Source organism: Dipodomys spectabilis, unplaced genomic scaffold, assembly GCF_019054845.1.
Source record: "Dipodomys spectabilis isolate Male_0828 unplaced genomic scaffold, ASM1905484v1 ptg000017l, whole genome shotgun sequence".
Lineage (NCBI taxonomy): Eukaryota > Metazoa > Chordata > Mammalia > Rodentia > Heteromyidae > Dipodomys > Dipodomys spectabilis.
The window spans coordinates 6,189,442-6,209,163 of record NW_024870694.1 but is presented as its reverse complement, the minus strand read 5'-3'; the positions used below and the strand labels follow the sequence as shown (position 1 = coordinate 6,209,163).

Genomic DNA, 19,722 nt, shown 5'->3' with positions numbered 1-19,722 from the left:
ATAGCAAGCCAGTAAATTCCCCTTGATGGGAGAGGTGGAGATATGGATTGTGCTATAGACTTGGTGAAATCCTACAAAGATCTCTGATACCAACAGTGAACTGAAGCCTCTTGGGATGAGGGAGAATGGCTGATGGATGGGAGACTGCTCACTGGATGTCTCCTCTTGAGGGCTCCAGAAGTATCTTCCCGAATCCCAGTGCCCTGTTTTTGTTTTGTTTTTTAAATACATTTTTTAATTGTAAAAATACTATACAGAGGGGTTACAGTTACTCCCAGTTCCCTGTTAATCACAGGCAGAAATCTTTCCCACCCTGTCTTCTTCTCCCAGCCATTTTCACAGATAAGAAAATCTAGTTCAGAGAAGTCCTGTGTCTCAGGTTAGCACGGTGGAATTTGTTTCAGAGCTAAAGCCAGAAGCTGGCAACCTCACTTTTGGTCTATTGCTCTTTACCTTATTTCACACAGCTGAGCAGGTTGGTTTGGTTTACTGAATCCTGATATACAGAAACAAACTAGTCAACTTCCTCACCAATGTCTAACTAAATGTTCATTAGGAAACATTTGGCCACAATAATAATAATAATAATGCCATACAATGAGATATAATCATGTATTGTATACCTGAGTTTCTTTTGGCCAAACATTTTTTTAATTATCTGAAGTCCATTGCAAATTTAGTAATTAGGAAGATTCATACATGTGTGTCCTTTCCCCAGTTCTTTAGATCATCTAGTTTGCAAATAGGATTAACTGAGATAAGATGGGGTCAGAGGTTAGCACTTTTGATACTTTCCTAACACCACCTTCTCAGTTACTTTCCACGATCTGCTGCTTAGCTCCAGTATCTGTTCTAGAGGACAAAACTCACTTGGGCCTACTTTAAACACCTATCTTCTTGCCTCTAGGCATGCTACCTGTCTGTGTACTTTCAACCATGTTCTACCTATAGGATGATAGGTTAACTTAGCCAGGTTAACCTTTCCCATTGTCACTTGAACTCTCTTTTTGAACCTCCCCCATAGCTTATAAGCTCTTTGTTTGCAATCCAAGGGTCATTAATTTTTGGCCTCACTAACTTAGGCAGCTTGTCCCCACTGATGGACATAGAAATCTGATGTGCTCCATTTCCCTCTGACACACAGTTCTTCCTTAACTTTTGACCATACCATAGCTATTCTGTGAACTTTTTTTAGAGTACTTAAAATGTGCCCCAAGTAATTTTTAGTCTGTTGTGCCTGGATTCCTTATTTTCCTCAGCAAATGCTTAACGCATGCTGGGCACACATAAAGGAAGGCATTGCTTATTCACATAAAACCAGCCATAGCCTTGATGCTGTGGAAGGGGATATGCTACACCTGTGTTATAGATGGCAGAAGATAGCTTACGGTACCATCGTAGCCTATAATAGCTGGGCTTTGATTAATCAGAAAGTCCTCCCTGAAAACAGAATGCTGGAGTTCAGAGCTGAGGACTGAGCTAAACCAAAGGAATAGCATGAGCAATATCACTGGCTAGAAGCCCAGTGAGGATAAAAGATAGGGGGAACTGTCAGTGGACTGCGTGGAGGAAGCCACCCAGACTAGGATGGAGACAAAGTATGGTGAGTAGATCCCTATGTATGGTATCCTGCCTCATGGTGAGAGGTCTTGTGTTTGTCTTAAGGACAAAGGACAGCTGCTGGAATCCATAAAGAGTGGGACTGGACTGTGTGCTAGTACTAGTTAAGCTATGGCACTATGTAGGCCATAGTGAGGGTAGCTCATACTAAGATGCTGTGAGATAGACAGAAAAAGATCTCAGAAATATATGGGAGACAAATAAACCCAATCTGCTGAAAGGAAAAGGTGGTTTCTAGCATTTGATCTTGTCTGTTCTCTAAACTGGGGACATGAAAGAGGTCCAGATTTGTGTGGAAGGATAATGATTTCGATTTTTCCCCTTGATTTAGAATTTAAGACAATCAATTATCTGGGTGTCGGTGGTTCCCGCCTGTATTCCTAGTTGTTCAGGTAGCTGAGATCCAAGAATCATGTTTCAAAGCAAGTCTAGGCAGGAAAGTTCTTGAGACTCTTCTCTCCAATTAACGACCAAAAAACAAAAACAAAACCTGGAAGTGGAGCTGTGGCTAAAGTGATAGAGTTCTAGCCTTGAGCAAAAAGTTCAGGGACAGCACTTATGACCAGAGTTTAAGCCCCTAGTACCTGCACAAACTAAAGAAAAAGTAAGCAACTTAAGCTCTCTGTCTGTTCCCTTATTGTACACAGTGATGGGAGCTAATATTCAAAGTTGTAGTGCTTTCTGACCAAACTTGTAGGACTTATTTATGACTTAATTTTGTCTATGAGTTTACTTGTTCATTGTCAACTCTTCAATCAACAGGGTAAGTTCCAGCAGTGCAGAGACTTTGTCTCTCTTAATTGCTATTGTTACCCTGTCCCCTGGAACCTGTCAGGTACTCAAAAATGATTGCATTCTGGTGTGCATTCTGGTGGGACCCAAATTTGCATATGCTCTGAGATTAGTCTGGGGGACATGGGTCACCAACCTGGATGATCAAGTTTGGGAAACTCCAAGTATTTGCACCTCAAACAAGTCTTTAACCCCTTCCCTAGTAACCAAAGGATTGTCAGATTCAAACCACCTGAGTGATGTTTCATTTTCTCACCTAATAGCTTGTCAAGAAAAAAATTTTGAAGATGGAAATTTTCCTCTTTTTGAAAGGTTGTGTTGAAGCATGAGCCTGCTATGTACTTTTCACGGGGCTACACATTTCTTTTTTGAAGTATCTATTACATAGGAAAGGTTGATTCCCTTTGACTCAGCCAGATCACTTTGAAAAAGATTTCCTTACGAGAATAAGATTATATGAAGAGATACTTATGTAAAAGAATAAAAATCTGCCATTCAATTCAGCACTGTTTGAAATAGTGAAAATCCAGAAGAAACCTAACTACTCGTTAATAGGAACATGTAGGAGAAATTATAGTTCATTTATGGATTATATTTTCACCCAACTGCTAAATAAATTCGATGTTTGCACATACTGATACAGAAAGTAGTGTTATTAGATGGAAGAAAACAATGTTGCAAATCAAGGTACATAATATGACTAATTTTAAAGAATAGTATTAGGAAAAGATGTGCACAGATGTGCACCAACTGTTAACAGTGGTACCTCACAGGAGTGGGGACGTGCAGCCAGTGAGCCATGTAAGGCCTGCAGAATCATCTGGTACATGAGACAGACACATATACTTCTTGTTGGGTATCTGTGGCATGTCTTCCTGTATTAACGATTTTGTGTGGCCCATCATGATGTTATAAATAGCCAAATAGCCCCTGGAAGAAAGTTCCCTACACTTTTCTTTTAACATTCTCTGCCTCAAGTTCCTCATTTGTTTTAAATGAACACACAAAAAGGGGGGGAAGTATTTTTATATGAAATGGTTCAAATGAATTTATGAATGTCCCTTTATATGACTATTCCTCAAAGGGTTAAATTTCAACCAGTTAGAAAACGGTACCTAGAAGACAAGTTAGCCTCGAGGAAACTGGAGGTTTTGATTTTGGTTTTGGTACCAGAGCTTAAACTCTGGGTCTCACATTCTCTCAGAGGCTGGTGCTCTACCACTTGAGCCACAGCTCTACTTCGCTTGTTGGTGGTTAGTTGGAGCTAAGATTCTCATAGACTTTTCTGCCTATCCTGGATTCAGACATCAGCCTCTGACTAGCTAGGATTACAGGTGTGAGCTACCAGTGCCCAACAAGAGTTTAAGTCTGGTCTTGATATTTGGTAGCTGTTAGCCTTGAACAAGTTAGTTCGTTTCTGCGAAGATTTTCTTCATGATGCAAAAGAGAGGAAAAAACAAAATCTCTACCTCCTGTCGTATTATTTATTTATTTATTTGAAAAATTGGATAAGGTAGTATATAACAAAGCACTCAGTTCTAAACCTGATGACATCATCAGTGTTGAGTCTAAATCACTGACCCCTGGGGAAGCCATGTGCTCAGCTCTTCCTCTCCCAGCCTAGCACTGTAGAGTGACACACAGCAGACCTTCATTAGATACACAATACCTGGATGGAATTCCTCCCCCTCTTACCTTGCTTTCCTTATCCCCATTTCTTCTCTCCCACACTTCTGTATCCCTTCCTTCCTGCTCATTACTCATTGCCAGTCCCTTTCTCCCTTAATTCTTTTCATATTTGCACTGTTATCTAAGAAAATATAACAAGCACAGATGGTAAATACACTGGAGGAGATAGCTTATACCGACATAAACTCTGATAGGCCAAGGTACCTAGAGCCAAGGTACTTGTATATTTGAAAAACACTCAGAAATTAAGAACTCTCATCAGTGGGGCCCTCGGTCCCCCTGTTCCCCAGAAAAGACATGCCCTATATCCCTGTCTACCATCCTGTGTTAGTCGCTTTGAGTTACTGTAACAGAATACCTGAGATCATCAGCTTAGAAAAAAGAAAGGTTTATTTTGTCTCACAATTTTGGAACTATCAGTATATGGTTGGTTGGCCCTGTTGCTTTGGGGTTTGTGGTAAGGTAGAAAATCATGGCAAGTGTGCATGGTAGAGCAAAGGAACCCACCTCATGGTAGCCATGAAGCAAAGAAAGAGAGGAAGGGATTAACATTCTCTTCTTGTTGTCTTGTTTTGTTTTGTTTTTGTCAGTCATGGGGCTTGAACTCAGGGCTGGGCACTGTCCTAAGCTTTTGTGTTCAAGGCTAGAACTCTACCACTTTGAACTACAGCACCACTTCTGGTTTTTTGATGGGTGATTGGTAAAAAGAGTTTCACAGACTTTCTTGCCTTGGCTGGCTTTGAGCCATGATCCTCATATCTCAGCCTCCTGAATAGCTAAGGTTATAGGCCTGAGCCATCAACACCAGGCTTCCACAATTCTCTTTGAGGCATAGCCTAAAACCTCCACTAGGTACCTCTCTTTTAAAGATTCAGCCACCTCCCACTAGTGTCACTGGCTACAGACCAAGCCTTAAATGAGACTTTAGGGAACATGGTAGATACAAATTATAGCATACTGGAGCTCCAGTGGCGCAATCGGTTAGCACGTGGTACTTATACAAATTATAGCATACTCCCTCTGATGCAGAACTCTTTATAAGGGATGGAAGGGATAACTGTTTAGAGTCCCCCAAAAACAATTCTTAATTTTAAAAAGGTGCCTACATCCTTTTACTATATGGATAATATTTTCTAGAAATAATAACATCTTGCCCAAGCTGAGACTATGCAAGAGAGACAGACTGACTAGAGAAGTATATTAAGTGATGCCTGGCTTCAGGAATATATGGTATTTAGTTGGTGGATTATGATGCTTCTGCTTTACTGAAGGATGGAAATCCCCACTTGGCACAGTAGCATAGTTTCAAAAAGTTCCTGATGGTGAGAAACGAGAATTCTCTTCTTCATCTTTCCTCCCATGAACTCTAATGGCTTATCTGCAGGGTTTCCTCTCCCTTTACTTGATAGTTCTCCTTCCCTTTCTCTCTTAAAGGCCTGCTGGGATACAAAGCTGCAAAGCTTTTACTCTAAAAACTTGTTTCATAAAGAGAAGACTGTCATATCTGCTTAGAGGGGAGTATCACTTTAATTCTTTCAAAATGCTTCTCTGTTTACATGCAGATCTCAGTTGATTCCCAAACTCCCAATTTAGACAAAATGAGTAAAATGATTTGGTTAATGTTTTTTGAATGTCTACGGTGTATCGGGCTGTTTGCTAAAAAGGGAATTTTTATATTTTGCCAGTCTTGAGGCTTAAACTCTGAGCGTGGGTGCTGTCCCTGAGCTTCTTTTGCTCAAGGCTAGCACTCTACTACTTGAGCCACAGAGCCACTTCTAGCTTTTTCTGAATAGTTTATTGGAGACAAGAATCTTATGGACTTTCCCACTCAAGCTGGCTTCAAACCATGATCCTCAGCTCTTAGCCCCCCTGAGTAGAAGGAATAACAGGGGTGAGCCACCAGCACCCAGCTCCAAACAAGGACTTTTTATAATCCTCAATCTAACCCTAAAAGGCTGGCATTATCATCATCTCAGTTTTGCATATAAGGATATATTATAGTTTGGAAATAACTTACCAGGTCCTTAACTTGGGGAGAAGAGGCAGAATCAGGATAGAGAGAATCAGGCCCCAGATATAAAGTTTTCAAGAGAAAATGCTAGAGACATCTTGAAAAGTAGATGGAAATACACTGGGAGAGAAGATAATGGCATGGGATGAAGGGAATTCGAGAATTTAGAAACTTTTTGTGCTGAGTTTGAAAGAGTGAAGATGCATCAAGGCAGCTGTAATCAGGGCATTTCCTTTCTGAGTTTGCTCATATCACCAGATTCTGCTGGTTTGGGCTCTGTTCTTCAAATCCTACCACTGAGTACTGTGAATTCTCTTTGGGAATACTTGTATTGAGAGGTTAAAGATGAGACATTTTGCCTTTGAGGTGGGTTTTTTTTCTTTTTTTTTCTTTTTTTTTTTGTCATAGGGCTGAACTCTGGGCCTGAGTGCTGTCCCTCAGCTCTTCAGCTCAAGGCTAGCATCCTACCATGCTTATGTGGAATGGTACCCAGGGCCTCATGCACGCAAGGCAAGCACTCTACCACTGAGCCACCTTCCCAGCCCAAGATGGAGTTCTTGCTACTCCCTTTCTCCCATGTAGTGTCTGAATTCCTTGCCCACTTGGGAAATAGTGTGTTGTGATGTCAGAGTTCAAATCCTGATGCTGATACTTATTAAGCATGTGTTGGTGAGCTCATGGGGGCTTGTCTTATTCCCTCTGAACTTTTATCTATATTTGCAAGCAGAGATGATCCCTACTTAAGATGTTTTGAGAGGATTAGAGGTAAAGAACTTGTGTCACCTACTACACAGTAGACTGAATCTGAGGGCCGGCTGACACCAATAATGAGAAGGGAGAAATGCATACTGGGTAGTTAATGCCTCTTGTGGAATTCTTCCTCATTAACTGTGTGTGCTTCTCTCAGGATAGAGGGGGAGGTGTGATCTGTGCAGGATGCAGTGGGGTTGGCAGAGGGAGTGGGAACCAGTGAGCTCAGCATGCTCAGAACATGGGAACACCTAGCACATTTTAAACCTTGAAATTCACTAAAGGATAAAGTAACAGAAAGAATAAAAAAAGTCCCCAGGCAGCAAAGCCAGCACTGACATTGGCAAAGATGAAAGCGGAGTGTGTGTTTGCTAATGAAAATGATTTCCCCTTATTCCCATTCCCTCCCTCAACAGGGTCAGATGCAGCCATCTTCAAAGCTAGCCCAGAGTATCTTCTGACTCCAATCAAATTTCTTTCTCTGAACCTCAGGAAACACATCCTTTTTCCTCCCATATGCACTTAGTAATGTTGATTATAGTCTTGGAATAAACTGCTCATACCAAATTACACTTCTATGAAATAAAGAACATGTACACTATTAGTCACCAGTTATATATTTAATATTGCTGTGAAGCCTGGCCCCAAGCTCCAGTTATTTGTAAACTCATAAATACCAGTTCTCTTTTTTTTATTTTTTGGTCAGTCATGGGGCTTGAACTCTGGGCCTGAGAGCTGTCCCTCAGCTCTTCAAGGCTAATGCCCTACCACTTGAACCACAGCACCACTTCTGGCTTTTTTCTGCTTATGTGGTACTGGGGAATCGAACTCAGGGCCTCATGCATGCAAGGCAAGCACTCTACCACTGAGCCACCTTCCCAGTCCCAGTTCTCTTCGTTTACTTAAGGAATAGCTAGGCAAAACAGTAGAAGCCCTGTTCAGGGACAGAGCCTTGACTGACCTAAGGATAAGAATGACCCCAGACAAGTTTAACTTTTCCAAGTCTCTAGTTGTCTGTATATGAAAAGGTGCAGCTTTATTTCCTCCCAGGATCACTTTTAGTATGGGAAAGAAAATACTTGAAGGTGCTGTGTGAACATGAGGTTTTGTATAGACCCAAAGCCAGTGGGTTTTCAGTGTCACTGAATAAAATGAGCTGCTATTGGCAATGACACTTGTTTCATTGTCTAAAAATCTTATCTATAGCTGCCTCTTTCGTTCAGCTTTAGCCTTGATCTATGAATGCTCCAGAGACTATTTCAGGTCAGTTCTGAATAATAGGTAAGAGCGGGATGAGGGAGGAGCATGAATTGAAACAAAATCAGATTGTAAAGTAATCCATGTAAGTAAGGTTTGAGGTACCAGTTTTGGCCTAAGTTTGGAGGGTTCCACAGCTGATTAAGACAGTGGACATTTCCTGAAGGTTTATTCTGAAAATGATGAGGCCCCTTACCATCCTGAAAGCACCACTTTCACCCTATTGTTCTTCAGAAAAATCCTTCAGCAATTATACATATCTGGAAGTAGACAATGAAGTGTGATACATATACCTCTTCCAGCCCTGCCTCCTACTCTACCTCCAACCTTGCCTTATTTACCCTTGCAGCTGAGATAAAGGGTTTTGCCTACTACTCTTCTTCCTGAAACAGTAACTTTTCCTGCCACTCTCTACTTCTCCTGTGTGGGCTGAGTCCTGTCTAAGCCTTGCAATCAGTCTATCTTAAATCTCTTCCTTCTTTCCAGTTTTCCTGCTCACTTCTCCCCCTGAACTGCCCAGTGAGTCTCTCCCCAACACATCTGTCCTAGTGGCAAGTTCATCATCCCCAGTTCTGGAGACAGGTCAAGTTATTCCTGGGGACCAGAGCAGGTCCTGAGCAGCATTCTGCTGTCTCCATGGAATGCAAAGGAATTTATGAAAGCTGGACCCTGGAAGTTCATGCTTAAAATGCTAGCAGCTCAGGAGGTTGAAATCTGAGGATTGTGGTTTGAGGCCAGTCCAGGAAGAAAAGCCTGTGGGATGCTACCTCCAATTAATTACCAAGAAGCCAGAAGTAGAGCTGAGGCTCAAACAGTAGAGTGCCAGCCTTGAGCAAAAGAGCTAATGGATTGTACCAGGGCCCTGAATTCAAGCCCCAGTGCTGGCACCAAGGCAAAACAAAATTTATGAAAGCACCTATTATATGCATCAGAGTCTTATGAAGGCTATGAGCAGAAGTGAAGATAGGATCAGAATCACGTGGCTTTGGTCATCTAGCTAGGCTCACCATGTTGCTCTTTAAGGAAGGACTCAGCCAAAATGAATGTGGCTCCACTCCATTGATGTCAAGCTAGCAAAGAAAGCTCCAGCTTGAATCCCTTTCTCCTTGGTTCTCATAACAAGCCAAAAAGGGAAAGAGACCCAGACACTAACTCAGTAGTCTATATGCAAAGCATTCTGATAAATACCAGGAGTGATTTGTCATGCTACCTTTTTATACGGAACTGGTGAGGTTAGTATGTGCAGAGTGTCTCTTATCCAAGGTGCTCAAGACCAGGAATGTTTCACATCTCTTGGATTATCAGATTTGGGAATATTTGTACAGACTTCACTACCAAGTGAATAGCCTTCATCTGAAAATTTGAAGCCTGCAATTCTTCAAGTTCATCTTGATGTAGTTTGTCACCATCTAATTGAGAAACCATTTTAAGAAGAGATGTGACAGAGGAAAAAGAGAATCAAACATGTATTAACATGTTTGTTTGTTTTTTTGGGGGGGTCCGGTCGTGGGGCCTGAACTCTGGGCCTGGGCGCTGTCCCTCAGCTCTTCAGCTCAAGGCTAGCATGCTACCACTTGAGCCATAGCACCACTTCCGGCTTTTTTTTCTGCTTATGTAGTGCTGAGGAATCGAACCCAGGGCCTTATGCATACAAGGCAAGAGCTCTACCACTGAGCCACCTTCTCAGCCCCTTAACATGTTTTTTAATAAGACAATTTTTAGTTCTTTTTTCTCTTTTTTTTTTCTCCTTAAACCAAGGGTCTTAGGCATGCTAAGCAAGCACTCTGTCACTGAGTAACACTCAGAGCCCCAACACAAGACTTTTATTGTTGTAGGGTGTACTGGCTGTGTATTTATTGTTGTTGGACAATTGTTGGGTGTGTTAATGGATTGTAAGTTCTTGGTAGTCATCCTTACTGCCTTTACCCTGTCCTCTCCCAGGGTGTTAAGACTCCTCTCTACCCATGCCCTAACCAGTAGGAACTCAGGCCTGCTTATGAACAACCAACTAGAGACAAACAAGAGGGCAGGTGTGGATTTGACTCATTTTTTTGGTCAGTCGTAGGGCTTGAACTCAGGGCTTGCGCGCTATCCCTGAGCTCTTCAGCTCAAGGCTGGCACTTTACCACTTTGAGCCACAGTGCCACTTCTAGTTTATTACCCCAGGAACAGGTCACCCTCAGCATTGTCTCTTGCTCTTGCCTTCAGGGTGCCTGTCCTTGCTGGTAACCGTCCAGCACACAGAACGTTACGTCACCCTGTTTGCTTCAGTCACCCTCAAATGTGATTACACCACCTCTGCTCAGCTCCAGGATGTGGTGGTGACGTGGCGCTTCAAGTCCTTCTGCAAGGACCCCATCTTTGACTACTTCTCTGCCTGTGAGTATCTCTCCCTTCTTATTCTTGCCAGATCCCAGACATCTCTGTGCTGCACAGTCACTGGGATTAAGAACTATTAGAAGTAGTAGTGGTAGTAGTATAGTTTTACAAGGGGGTTTCAATTTGACGTATCCAGTTATGAGTATAATGCATCTTGATCAGTGTATCATCCCTTCCATCATTCTCCCTTCCCCATTCTATCCACAAACCACCTATCCCCTCAAATTACCTGTTCCTTCCTCACATATATACATTGAGCATTATGACTATATTCACCCACCATTCCCTAGGAGAGATTGCAGCTCATAAACCCTCATAGTGAGGAAGCTACAAAGACACAATCTTTTCTCCCTTTACTTTATAGAAGAAACTGGTCTATCCATTTCACTGCAAATAACATAATTATAGAGAGACAAAGAACATATGTTTTCTCTCATGTGGAAGCTATAACTAAATTATAAATATATGTGTAAACATATATACGGTCATGTGCATATAGACACAAACACATATTAAAGAAAGTGTGTTATATACAGGAAAGGATTCCAGCTCAATAATGTAACTCCTTTGAACTTTAATTTAAAATGAAACAAAAATGGATACCAGAAAGCTGAAACATGTTTTGTAGGGGTGAAGTCAAAGCCTAAAGAGATGAAAGGTGGGTGAATGCAGTTGTCATCTTTAATATATGTAGAAATCGAACCAGGTAAATCAAGGGGATGGGCGAGGTTGGGAGAGATGGGGGAAAGTAACTCTGATCAAGATGCATCGTACTCACAAACTGACATGTTGAATCAAAACCCCTTTGTACACTTACTGAAAGATAATTTTTTAAAAATGAATAAAGAAATGGCCACTTCAAAATCAACTGAACTCATTTCTAAACCATTTACACAATGAACAACATTTTAAAAATGCTGTCATACCTTATTCTCAAAAAGATATATAAGACAGCTCAGGAAAAGCAAAAGAGCAAGGTCCACTTCCTGGTTCCTTCCTGGTTGAATCTGGCTTGCTGAACTGATGATGCAAACCTGCCTCTGGGTGTGGGTTCTTTGTGGCCATGGACAAAGCCTCCTGTCACTGCTGTTTGTCCTTCCGGGGTCACCCTTCCTGGTGGATGGGCCTTCCTTAGCTGACAAAGCACTGAGTGTCAGGTTGCTCACAACACCCAGGCAACCTCATTTGCCACCAGTCAGCTCAATGCTATACAGGCTCCTCTTACCATCCTGCCAAGTCCTGTCTCTCAATAACAACTACCCTGATCATGTCAGCATGACTGCCAGGAACCAGAGTTCCTCCCCTGCCCTCCCTCTGAGAACAGAGGTAGCCAAACCCAACAGGCAGCTTCAGGCAATGAACACTTTAGAAATTTTGAGAGTAAAAGTAGATTCCTATTTGGGGGAAGGAAGTGAGTCCTGAAATGAGGTAAGGGGATGAGGTATTCACTTCTCCTCTTTTAACCTTGGGGCTAAAGTCTCCATGGGAGGATTTGAATCACACTCCAAAGTCCATTTGAGCATCCCAGCATCCTTCCCAAAGGACTCCTAAATCCAGGCATTGCTAAGTGGGAAGGCAGTAGAGACTGGCGTTGTAGGCAACACTTACCTGCAGATTTACTAGCTCTCAACCCTTCTATTGTAAGGGCAGATGGATGAACCCTGTGGGAGCAGAGGTCAGGAGCCTGTAAATGAGACAAAGAAAGTTAGGGAAGGAGATGAGGGATACAGTCAAGATTGGGAAATGATTGAAAATCAAGGAGTCTGGAGTTGCTACAACTGTGCTTCTGAGCAGGACTTGTGGCTAATTGGCATCATCTAGGAATTTTGTTAGGATTCTAAAGGTCAGATCCCTTTCTAGCCAGCAGAAGCTGAATCATTGTGACTCAAGTGTGTTGTTCATCCTCTCTCCTTAGCGTACCAGGCAGCACTGTCCCTAGGCCAAGATCCCTCCAATGACTGCAATGATAACCAGAGGGAAGTTCGCATCGTGGCCCAGCGGAGGGGGCAGAATGAGCCTGTGCTGGGGGTGGATTACCGGCAACGCAAGATCACCATCCAGAACAGTGAGTATGTGGGAGGCCGGGGAAGAGGCAGTAGAGGAGATGCAGACACAGACCTGAGAGGCTGAGTCAGCATGGGGTTTCCCAGTTTTCTTCTGTTGCCTGCTGGTTTTACTTGGTCACTGTCATCGTTTGATCCTGAGAATGTGCTGCATTGTCCAATGTTGCTTCCTTGGAACTTGGTCTCAGGAAGCAGAAGATGTTCTGCAGCTTTGGCTAAAGGTCAGGTATGAGTAGGTTCCTGTGTTTTCCTGAGACTCCTACTTAAAATGTGCTTCAGTCCTGTGAGCCTTTCTACAAATTGTTCTCAGGGCCTACTTGAACTCCAGGTCCTTGAGTTCTGATCTTAGCCATTCTTGTTGCCCATGCTATAGGAAATGGGAATTTATAAATAGGAGACCCCTTTGAGATCACTCTATTGTTAGAATATTAAGAGCTGGGAATAAAATGCCTATTCACTAGCTTAGTGAATAGTAAGCAAATTCATTATTTTCCTTGGCTAATGTTTCCTCATCTGAGAGACAGGCACAATGGTATCTGTCTCCCCCACATTGAAGTAAGAGGTCAAATGCAGAGTCTGGGAGCAGTGTCTAAAGCAGTCTGACCTTTGGACCTGGCATAAACAGTATTGAAATTAACTCCATTTCACAGCTATCGTCATTTACCAGGGAATGTAAATTTGGCCAGACCCCGTCAATTTCTTTAAGCCTCCATTTCTATAAATCTGGACTTTCCATAGTGCTTATCTCACAGAGAGTTGTGGGGACTCTGGAGGTGGTGTTTAGAAATCACTGCATAGTCAGTGAGTATACCGTGAACATTGGTTATCCGTCATAAAATGGATTAGCTCCTCAGATTCTAGTCAGGATTGTCACAATGAGTTATCTGCAAGCATTTGAAAACTATTTCAGTGAGTTTCATGTACTATGTTAAAGAAAAAAAAGGCAGTTTCTGTTTAGAAAAAGAGAGAGGGAGAATATACCCAGCAGGCTGCTCATGGTGCTTTTAACTACAGTGGGAGGAAATGAGTGAATATTCTGTGACCATTTAAAGACAGAGCATTTAAAGGGCCAATGTAAGCCCGATGTCTCACTTTGTAATATTTAAACCCTTTTACGTTTACTCTCTAATTTCCTTATGCCAGCACATGAATCCTGGGCTTAGGGAACATCTTGTCCTTTTGGTTCCCAAGTACATCCTCAAAGATTTTAAGGGATACGTTGTCAAAATCCAGCAGACTTAGTTCTAGTCTGACCCCTAAAATTAAATCCTCTTTAATCGGCAAATGTCCTTTACAGATTTTAAAGGCTGAAAGTCCTGGTGGATGTCAAACTCTTCCTTTTTGTTCTTATCTAATTTTGAGCAGTACCTTCTACTCCCAACAACTCTTGGGTAAAACCCTATCACTCTTTCTCTCCGTTAGGAAATCAGCATTTCCCCTTAGGTTTTATTTCCACTTTCAGTCTTGTGACTTCCTGGAGCCATTGTTTTCTCACAGTTTCTTACGTGAGTTTGTGTCACTTGAGACAGCCCTGTCCCATCGGATATTAACCTACCTCGATATCCAGTATGTTGACATTCCTAAAACACTCATGGGGAAGATTTATAAATACTCATCAAGCTTCAAGGGGGGCTTCCCCCCAAAGCATGTTCATCAAATCTTCCAAGTCTAGGGTAAGTTTGTTCATGGGAAAGGTGGTGGGTTTGGAAAATTACCAAGATTGACGTAGAAGAGAAAGAAACAGAAGTCAAAGTTGGCTCCAGTGTTGCATGACCTCACATTTTTGTTTCATTTCCTCAATAAGTATTTCTTGGCAAACAGATAATAAAGAATTGCAGGTATGATCACTGACTAAGCAAGAACAACTCTGTAATACTAAGGTCCTGAAACCCCTGAAGAACAATGCAAGGGGTAGTATCGATTGTGATGCATTGTCCTTAAAACTGACATATTGAATGGCAATCGTTTGTACAGCACCATAAAGATAATCAAAATATAGCTTAAAGAAGAATTTGGAGATGTCCTCTGACATTTACTAAGGGTAAGATTGCAAGTTCTTCCAGCACTTTGGGACATGAGGCTGCCCTGCTGGCTTTTTTGTTGGTGGTGGTAGTGTTGTGGGACTTGAACTCTTGGCCTAGGTGCTGTTCCTCAGCTCTTCAGCTCAAGGCTAGTGCTCTACCACTTGAGCCACAGTGCCACTTCTCGATTTTTCTACTTATGTGGTGCTGAGGATTTGAACCCAGGGCCTCGTGCGTGCGAGGCAAGCACCCTACCACTGAGCCGCCTTCCCAGCCCACTGCTGGCTTTTGAATCATTTCTGTTCCTTTTTAGATCTTCCACGGTGCTGGATCCACAAAAGGTCTTCAGTTAACATTTGCTAAATTTGCTAAACATGAATATATATGTTAAACATTCATTTATCTTCCTAGGGTAACAGAGTATTCAGCACTCATAGGAACTTATTTTTTTTTCCTCTTGGGTAATATTTACTCTTAAAATATTGGCATCTTGTCTTTATTTAAGTTCATTTCATAATCTATCCCTTCAATAACTAGAGATGTTTGCTCAACTTACGTTGGGGAAGAAGTCCAGGCTATGGAGTTCTCCAGTTTAGAGAAGAGAAGTAGAGCTTAGTGTTTAAGAGACATGGGTTTGAATCTGCCTCTGTTAAACATTGTCTGTATCTGCCCAGTTTCTTAGCCTCTGTGTGTTTGATTTCCTAATCTGAAATGCAGCTAAATAATCATAGTCCCTGTGTCAGTGAGACTCAAGTTTGATTGTGAGCAAACAAAAGCCCAAAATATTAGTGACTTAAGCAGTAAAGATGTTTGCTTTTCTTCCTTGCATAAAAACAGAGGTAGCATACAGTCCAGACCAAGTGTGGTAACTCAATTTCATTAAGTCTTTGGGGACCCAAGATCATTCTAGCTCACCAGCGATATCTTCTTCCTCTGGTTCAAAATGGCAGCTCTCACATTTGCCTTCCATGTATTTTAGTCCATTTTCTGTTGTTTAGTAATTTGTCAAGAAAAAGGTTTGTTTAGCTTATCATTTTGAATGTTGAAAGTCCAATATCAGATGCCCATGTTTGGCGTCTGGTGAGGGCCCCCTTACTGGGTTACCACATAGCCAGATGGCATTATGGCATGGATGTGTGCAAGAGGCAAAGATCACATGGTGAGACAGGAAGGCAGAGAGCACAAAGAGTCAATCTCTTTCTTCTACAGTAAGTTACTCTCTCAAGAACTAACTGAAGAATTATGTTAATCCCTTCCTGGAATAGTACCTCCAATGATATCATTACTATAATAATAATCTACTAATTAATCATAATCAAATATAAGCCCTGCCTGTTAAAGGTTCTGCTACCTGCCACTACTGCCACACTGATGATCAACCTTCCAGCATATGAAACTTTGGGGACACATTAAAATCATAGAACCAAGAAGAGAGTAGCAGAAGAAATAAGAAAAGGGAAAGAAAGGTATTCACAAGCTATTTTGAGGAAGTTCCTAGGAGCCATTATGTGACACTTCTGTTGACATTCTATTTGTCAAAATGGATCCACAGGTCCATTTCTGTCAGTAAGAAAGGATGTGTGAAAAAAAAAGAAAGGATGTGAAATACAAACTTTATCTTGTCTTGGTCTGTTTAATCCTGCTTTAATAGAATACCTGACACTGGGTAGTTTATAACAAGCAAAATGCAAAATGTATTGGTAATGCAAAAAATGAATTGACTGAGAAGTCTAATGAGTTTCTATTGCTGCATCACTCTATAACAAAAGAAGAGAAAGCAAGATGGCATCAAACATCCTTCATGATGCCACTTCTTCCTCCCACCCACAGAGTGGAGTAGTCATGGTTCAGTCACTTTTAAAGGTTCTATCTCTTAGCCCTGTTACAATGGCATCTGAAATTCAGTGTAAGTTTTGATATGAGCAAACATTCAAATCATAGCAATTACATAGATGGCCAACAACTCTATGATCCTGGAAGAAGTGGCTAGGAATATTACTAGAAAACAACTGTCAATCTGTATCCCATCATAGGGTCACAGTGGGAATTAAATGAAGAAATACATTCAGAATCCTTATGAAGTACTACATGGGCTTGAGTATTTATTCCAAAGTTTAGAAGTCAGGGTACAGTAAAGACACTTGCACACCCATGTTCACTGCTGCACTATTCACCATTGTCACATTGTGGAGACTCAGTGGACAAGTGGCTCAAGAAAACATAGTATGTGTATATGCATACAAAATGGAATTTTACTCATAAATTAAAAAAGTACTTGGGCTGGGATGTAGCTCAATGACAAAGCATGTGCCTAGCTCAATGTCTTGGGTTCGATCCCCAGTACCAAAAGAGAAAAGATAAAAACAAAAACAAAACGAAATGAAACAGAAAATAAAGTGTTTAGTGGAGCTCAATAAAGAGGTCTGCCGTGGCTATAATGTTTGGAGAAAAAGGAAGGTCTTTAAAGAAGGAATTGAGACTTTCCTCCCCTTTACCAAGAGCCATTTTAGGATGTGGAAGAAGAATGTTAGGGACTTGAGGCAACCCTGGGTCAGAAGCCACGGTCCTGTCCTTTGACAATAGCCACTTTCTCCTTCTTCCCTACATAGGAGCTGATCTAGTGATTAACGAGGTGATGTGGTGGGACCATGGAGTATACTATTGTACCATTGAGGCACCAGGGGACACATCAGGAGACCCAGATAAGGAGGTGAAGCTCATTGTCCTCCGTAAGTGCTGCTGGAACTTTTTTTTTGTAACTCTCTTTTTGTAACCACTGTAACACTTTTATATGGAGGAACATGGTCACTCAATTATAAAAACGGAAACAGACAAGCATATGTTATTGCCATTGTATCGAACCTCTGAAGTTCTTTTATAAAAGCTAACTGTCTTTTGCCAGCATGATCTGCAAGACAAGAGCTATGTTTATTTACCAGACACTAAAAATGTTAAAGTGTCTCCTGAGTAATTTAGTTCACTCTTGCTTAACTTCTCCCCTGCCACAGACTGGCTGACGGTGATCTTCATCATCATGGGAGCCCTCCTCCTCCTGCTGCTGATTGGTGTGTGCTGGTGCCAGTGCTGTCCTCAGTATTGCTGCTGCTACATCCGTTGCCCCTGCTGTCCTACCCGCTGCTGCTGCCCTGAAGAAGGTAAGAGAGGACAGAGCAACAGTAGGATGAGCTAGTACAGGTGCCCGGTGCCCCAAGCAGATTAGCTTCTTCTGCTCTGGGTCCTTCATAGCTTTCCTCTGAGCCTCTCCTATCACAGGCTCAGAAGACATTAGCCTCTGCCCTGCTGCTCTATGATGTTTGAGGGAGCCCAAAGCCTAAAAACCTCTCTCACATAGCTCTGCCCTCTGAGGGCATTTCCTTCACAGTCTGATTTGTGTGTGTGTGCTGTTGAAAATGGTTTTTGCTTCTAGCATTGACTTTGCTTGGGCATGAAGTGGTTAGGGAGAGTGGTGTGAATGAAGCCCTGAGAGAAAGCCATCTGAAAGGGGAGGAAAAATACACACACACACACACACACACACACACACACACACACAGAGGAATTAGTAACAAAACCCTGGGGTTGTAGGTTCAGTCTCACAGGAGAGTCTTCCATGTCAGAGGGCAGTGGCAAGCAACAGTTTGTCACTTATGCTTCTGACCACTTGGCTATGAATTGGGAGATCCTACAAAACCCTCCTTGGTCTCCAATGCTTTGCTAAAGTAGAACTTAGGGAAATGTAATGAAACATTTCCTTTTACATTTACCCATTTATTTTGAAGCATACAAATAGACAGCCAAATGAAGAGCTATATAAGGCCAGGTGTAGCAAGGGTGAGGAACTCCCATACCCTCTCCTGGTGCACCATCCCCCAGCACCTCTGTACATTCCCAAGTCCCTTGAATCCAGGCCTTTCAAGATTTTATGAATGCTTCACGACATGAGTGATTACATCATTCACTACTGGTGATCACTTTCAATTTCCAGTCTCTACCTGAAGGTCAGTGGGTACAACGGAAGGTCCCAGATCACCCTCTGGTGATCTGCCTCGATTCTGAAACTCTATAGGACCCCATGTAGCAGTCATCTCTTTAGTATAGAGACCACACTCGTCACTCTAGAGATTTCAATAATTCCTGAAACTATGTATGAGAAGTCAGGGGTAGAAAATTAATACATGTTTCTTATTCTACTACAAGATCTTACTAGTTCTTCGAGGTGACTTGATAAAACAGAGTAAAGGAGAAAGATGTAAGAGCAGGGGTTCTCGTAATGAAGCTCATATGAGAATCATGTGGAAGGCTTGGCTGAAATTAATTGCTAGCCCCAACTCCAGAGTTTCTGACTCCATGAATCTGGGGTAAGGCCCAAGAATTTGTATTTCTCAAAAGTTCCCAGATGATGTGAACTGCTCATCTGGGTACCACATTTTTTTTTCCACTTGTGTTAAGGGAAGGGAAAGGGACCAGAAGATATTTCTTTTAATATGATTTTTCTGTGGACTAAAATTTGATCCCCCCAAATTTTGGATACAGAATGCAGAGCAAAGGCGAAACAATAAATAAGTAAAAATTATTCTATAAAGATCTTTTCTTAGTAGGCATGGAGTAGAATGAACTGCTTTAAATGGAAAAAATTTAAGTTATTTTGTTGCATTATTTTATATAACATTACCATTTCCTAATGGCATCAATGAGCACCACATTGTAGAAAAAAATTGATAAATTCGGGAAAATGTAGACCAATCTGAGTACCTAGAGACAATTACTCTTATCATCTTGGTCTATTTGAAAGAAGAAAATTTCAAAGAAAAAAAAATAAGGAATTGACTATTAAGATAGAAACCAGCCCTAACAGACAACTCAAGAAGGTCAGTGGTCTGAGCTGGTTTCAGGCCTGTATGCTAAAGTTGCTGTCTTACAGGAAAAGAGAAATAACTCTTATGGGATGTCTCTTATGCATGTGCCCTTTGCATATGTTAATTCATTGACTCCTCACAACTTTTAGAAGGTACACGTCAACACCACTTAACAGACAAGGAGACTGAAGGTCAGAGGGATCCCACAGTAGTTAAGTAGCAGGAGCAGCAATGCCATGCTAAATCACGTACCTCTGACACGTAAGTGAACCACAAAGGACCTG

The 19,722-nt window shown here is 41.8% G+C and overlaps 1 protein-coding gene across 3 annotated transcripts in view; it reads left to right on the top strand.

Moving 5' to 3' along the window:
• Ildr1 (immunoglobulin like domain containing receptor 1) overlaps positions 1 to 19,722 on the top strand; it is a 34,889-nt gene that overhangs the window by 4,228 nt on the left and 10,939 nt on the right. For all 3 annotated transcript variants that reach the window (XM_042670072.1, XM_042670068.1, XM_042670069.1), the window contains exons 2-5: positions 10,328 to 10,498; positions 12,414 to 12,563; positions 17,192 to 17,311; positions 17,591 to 17,737. In XM_042670072.1, the coding sequence (XP_042526006.1) occupies positions 10,328 to 10,498; positions 12,414 to 12,563; positions 17,192 to 17,311; positions 17,591 to 17,737 (588 nt within the window). The remainder of the gene's footprint in view (positions 1 to 10,327; positions 10,499 to 12,413; positions 12,564 to 17,191; positions 17,312 to 17,590; positions 17,738 to 19,722) is intronic.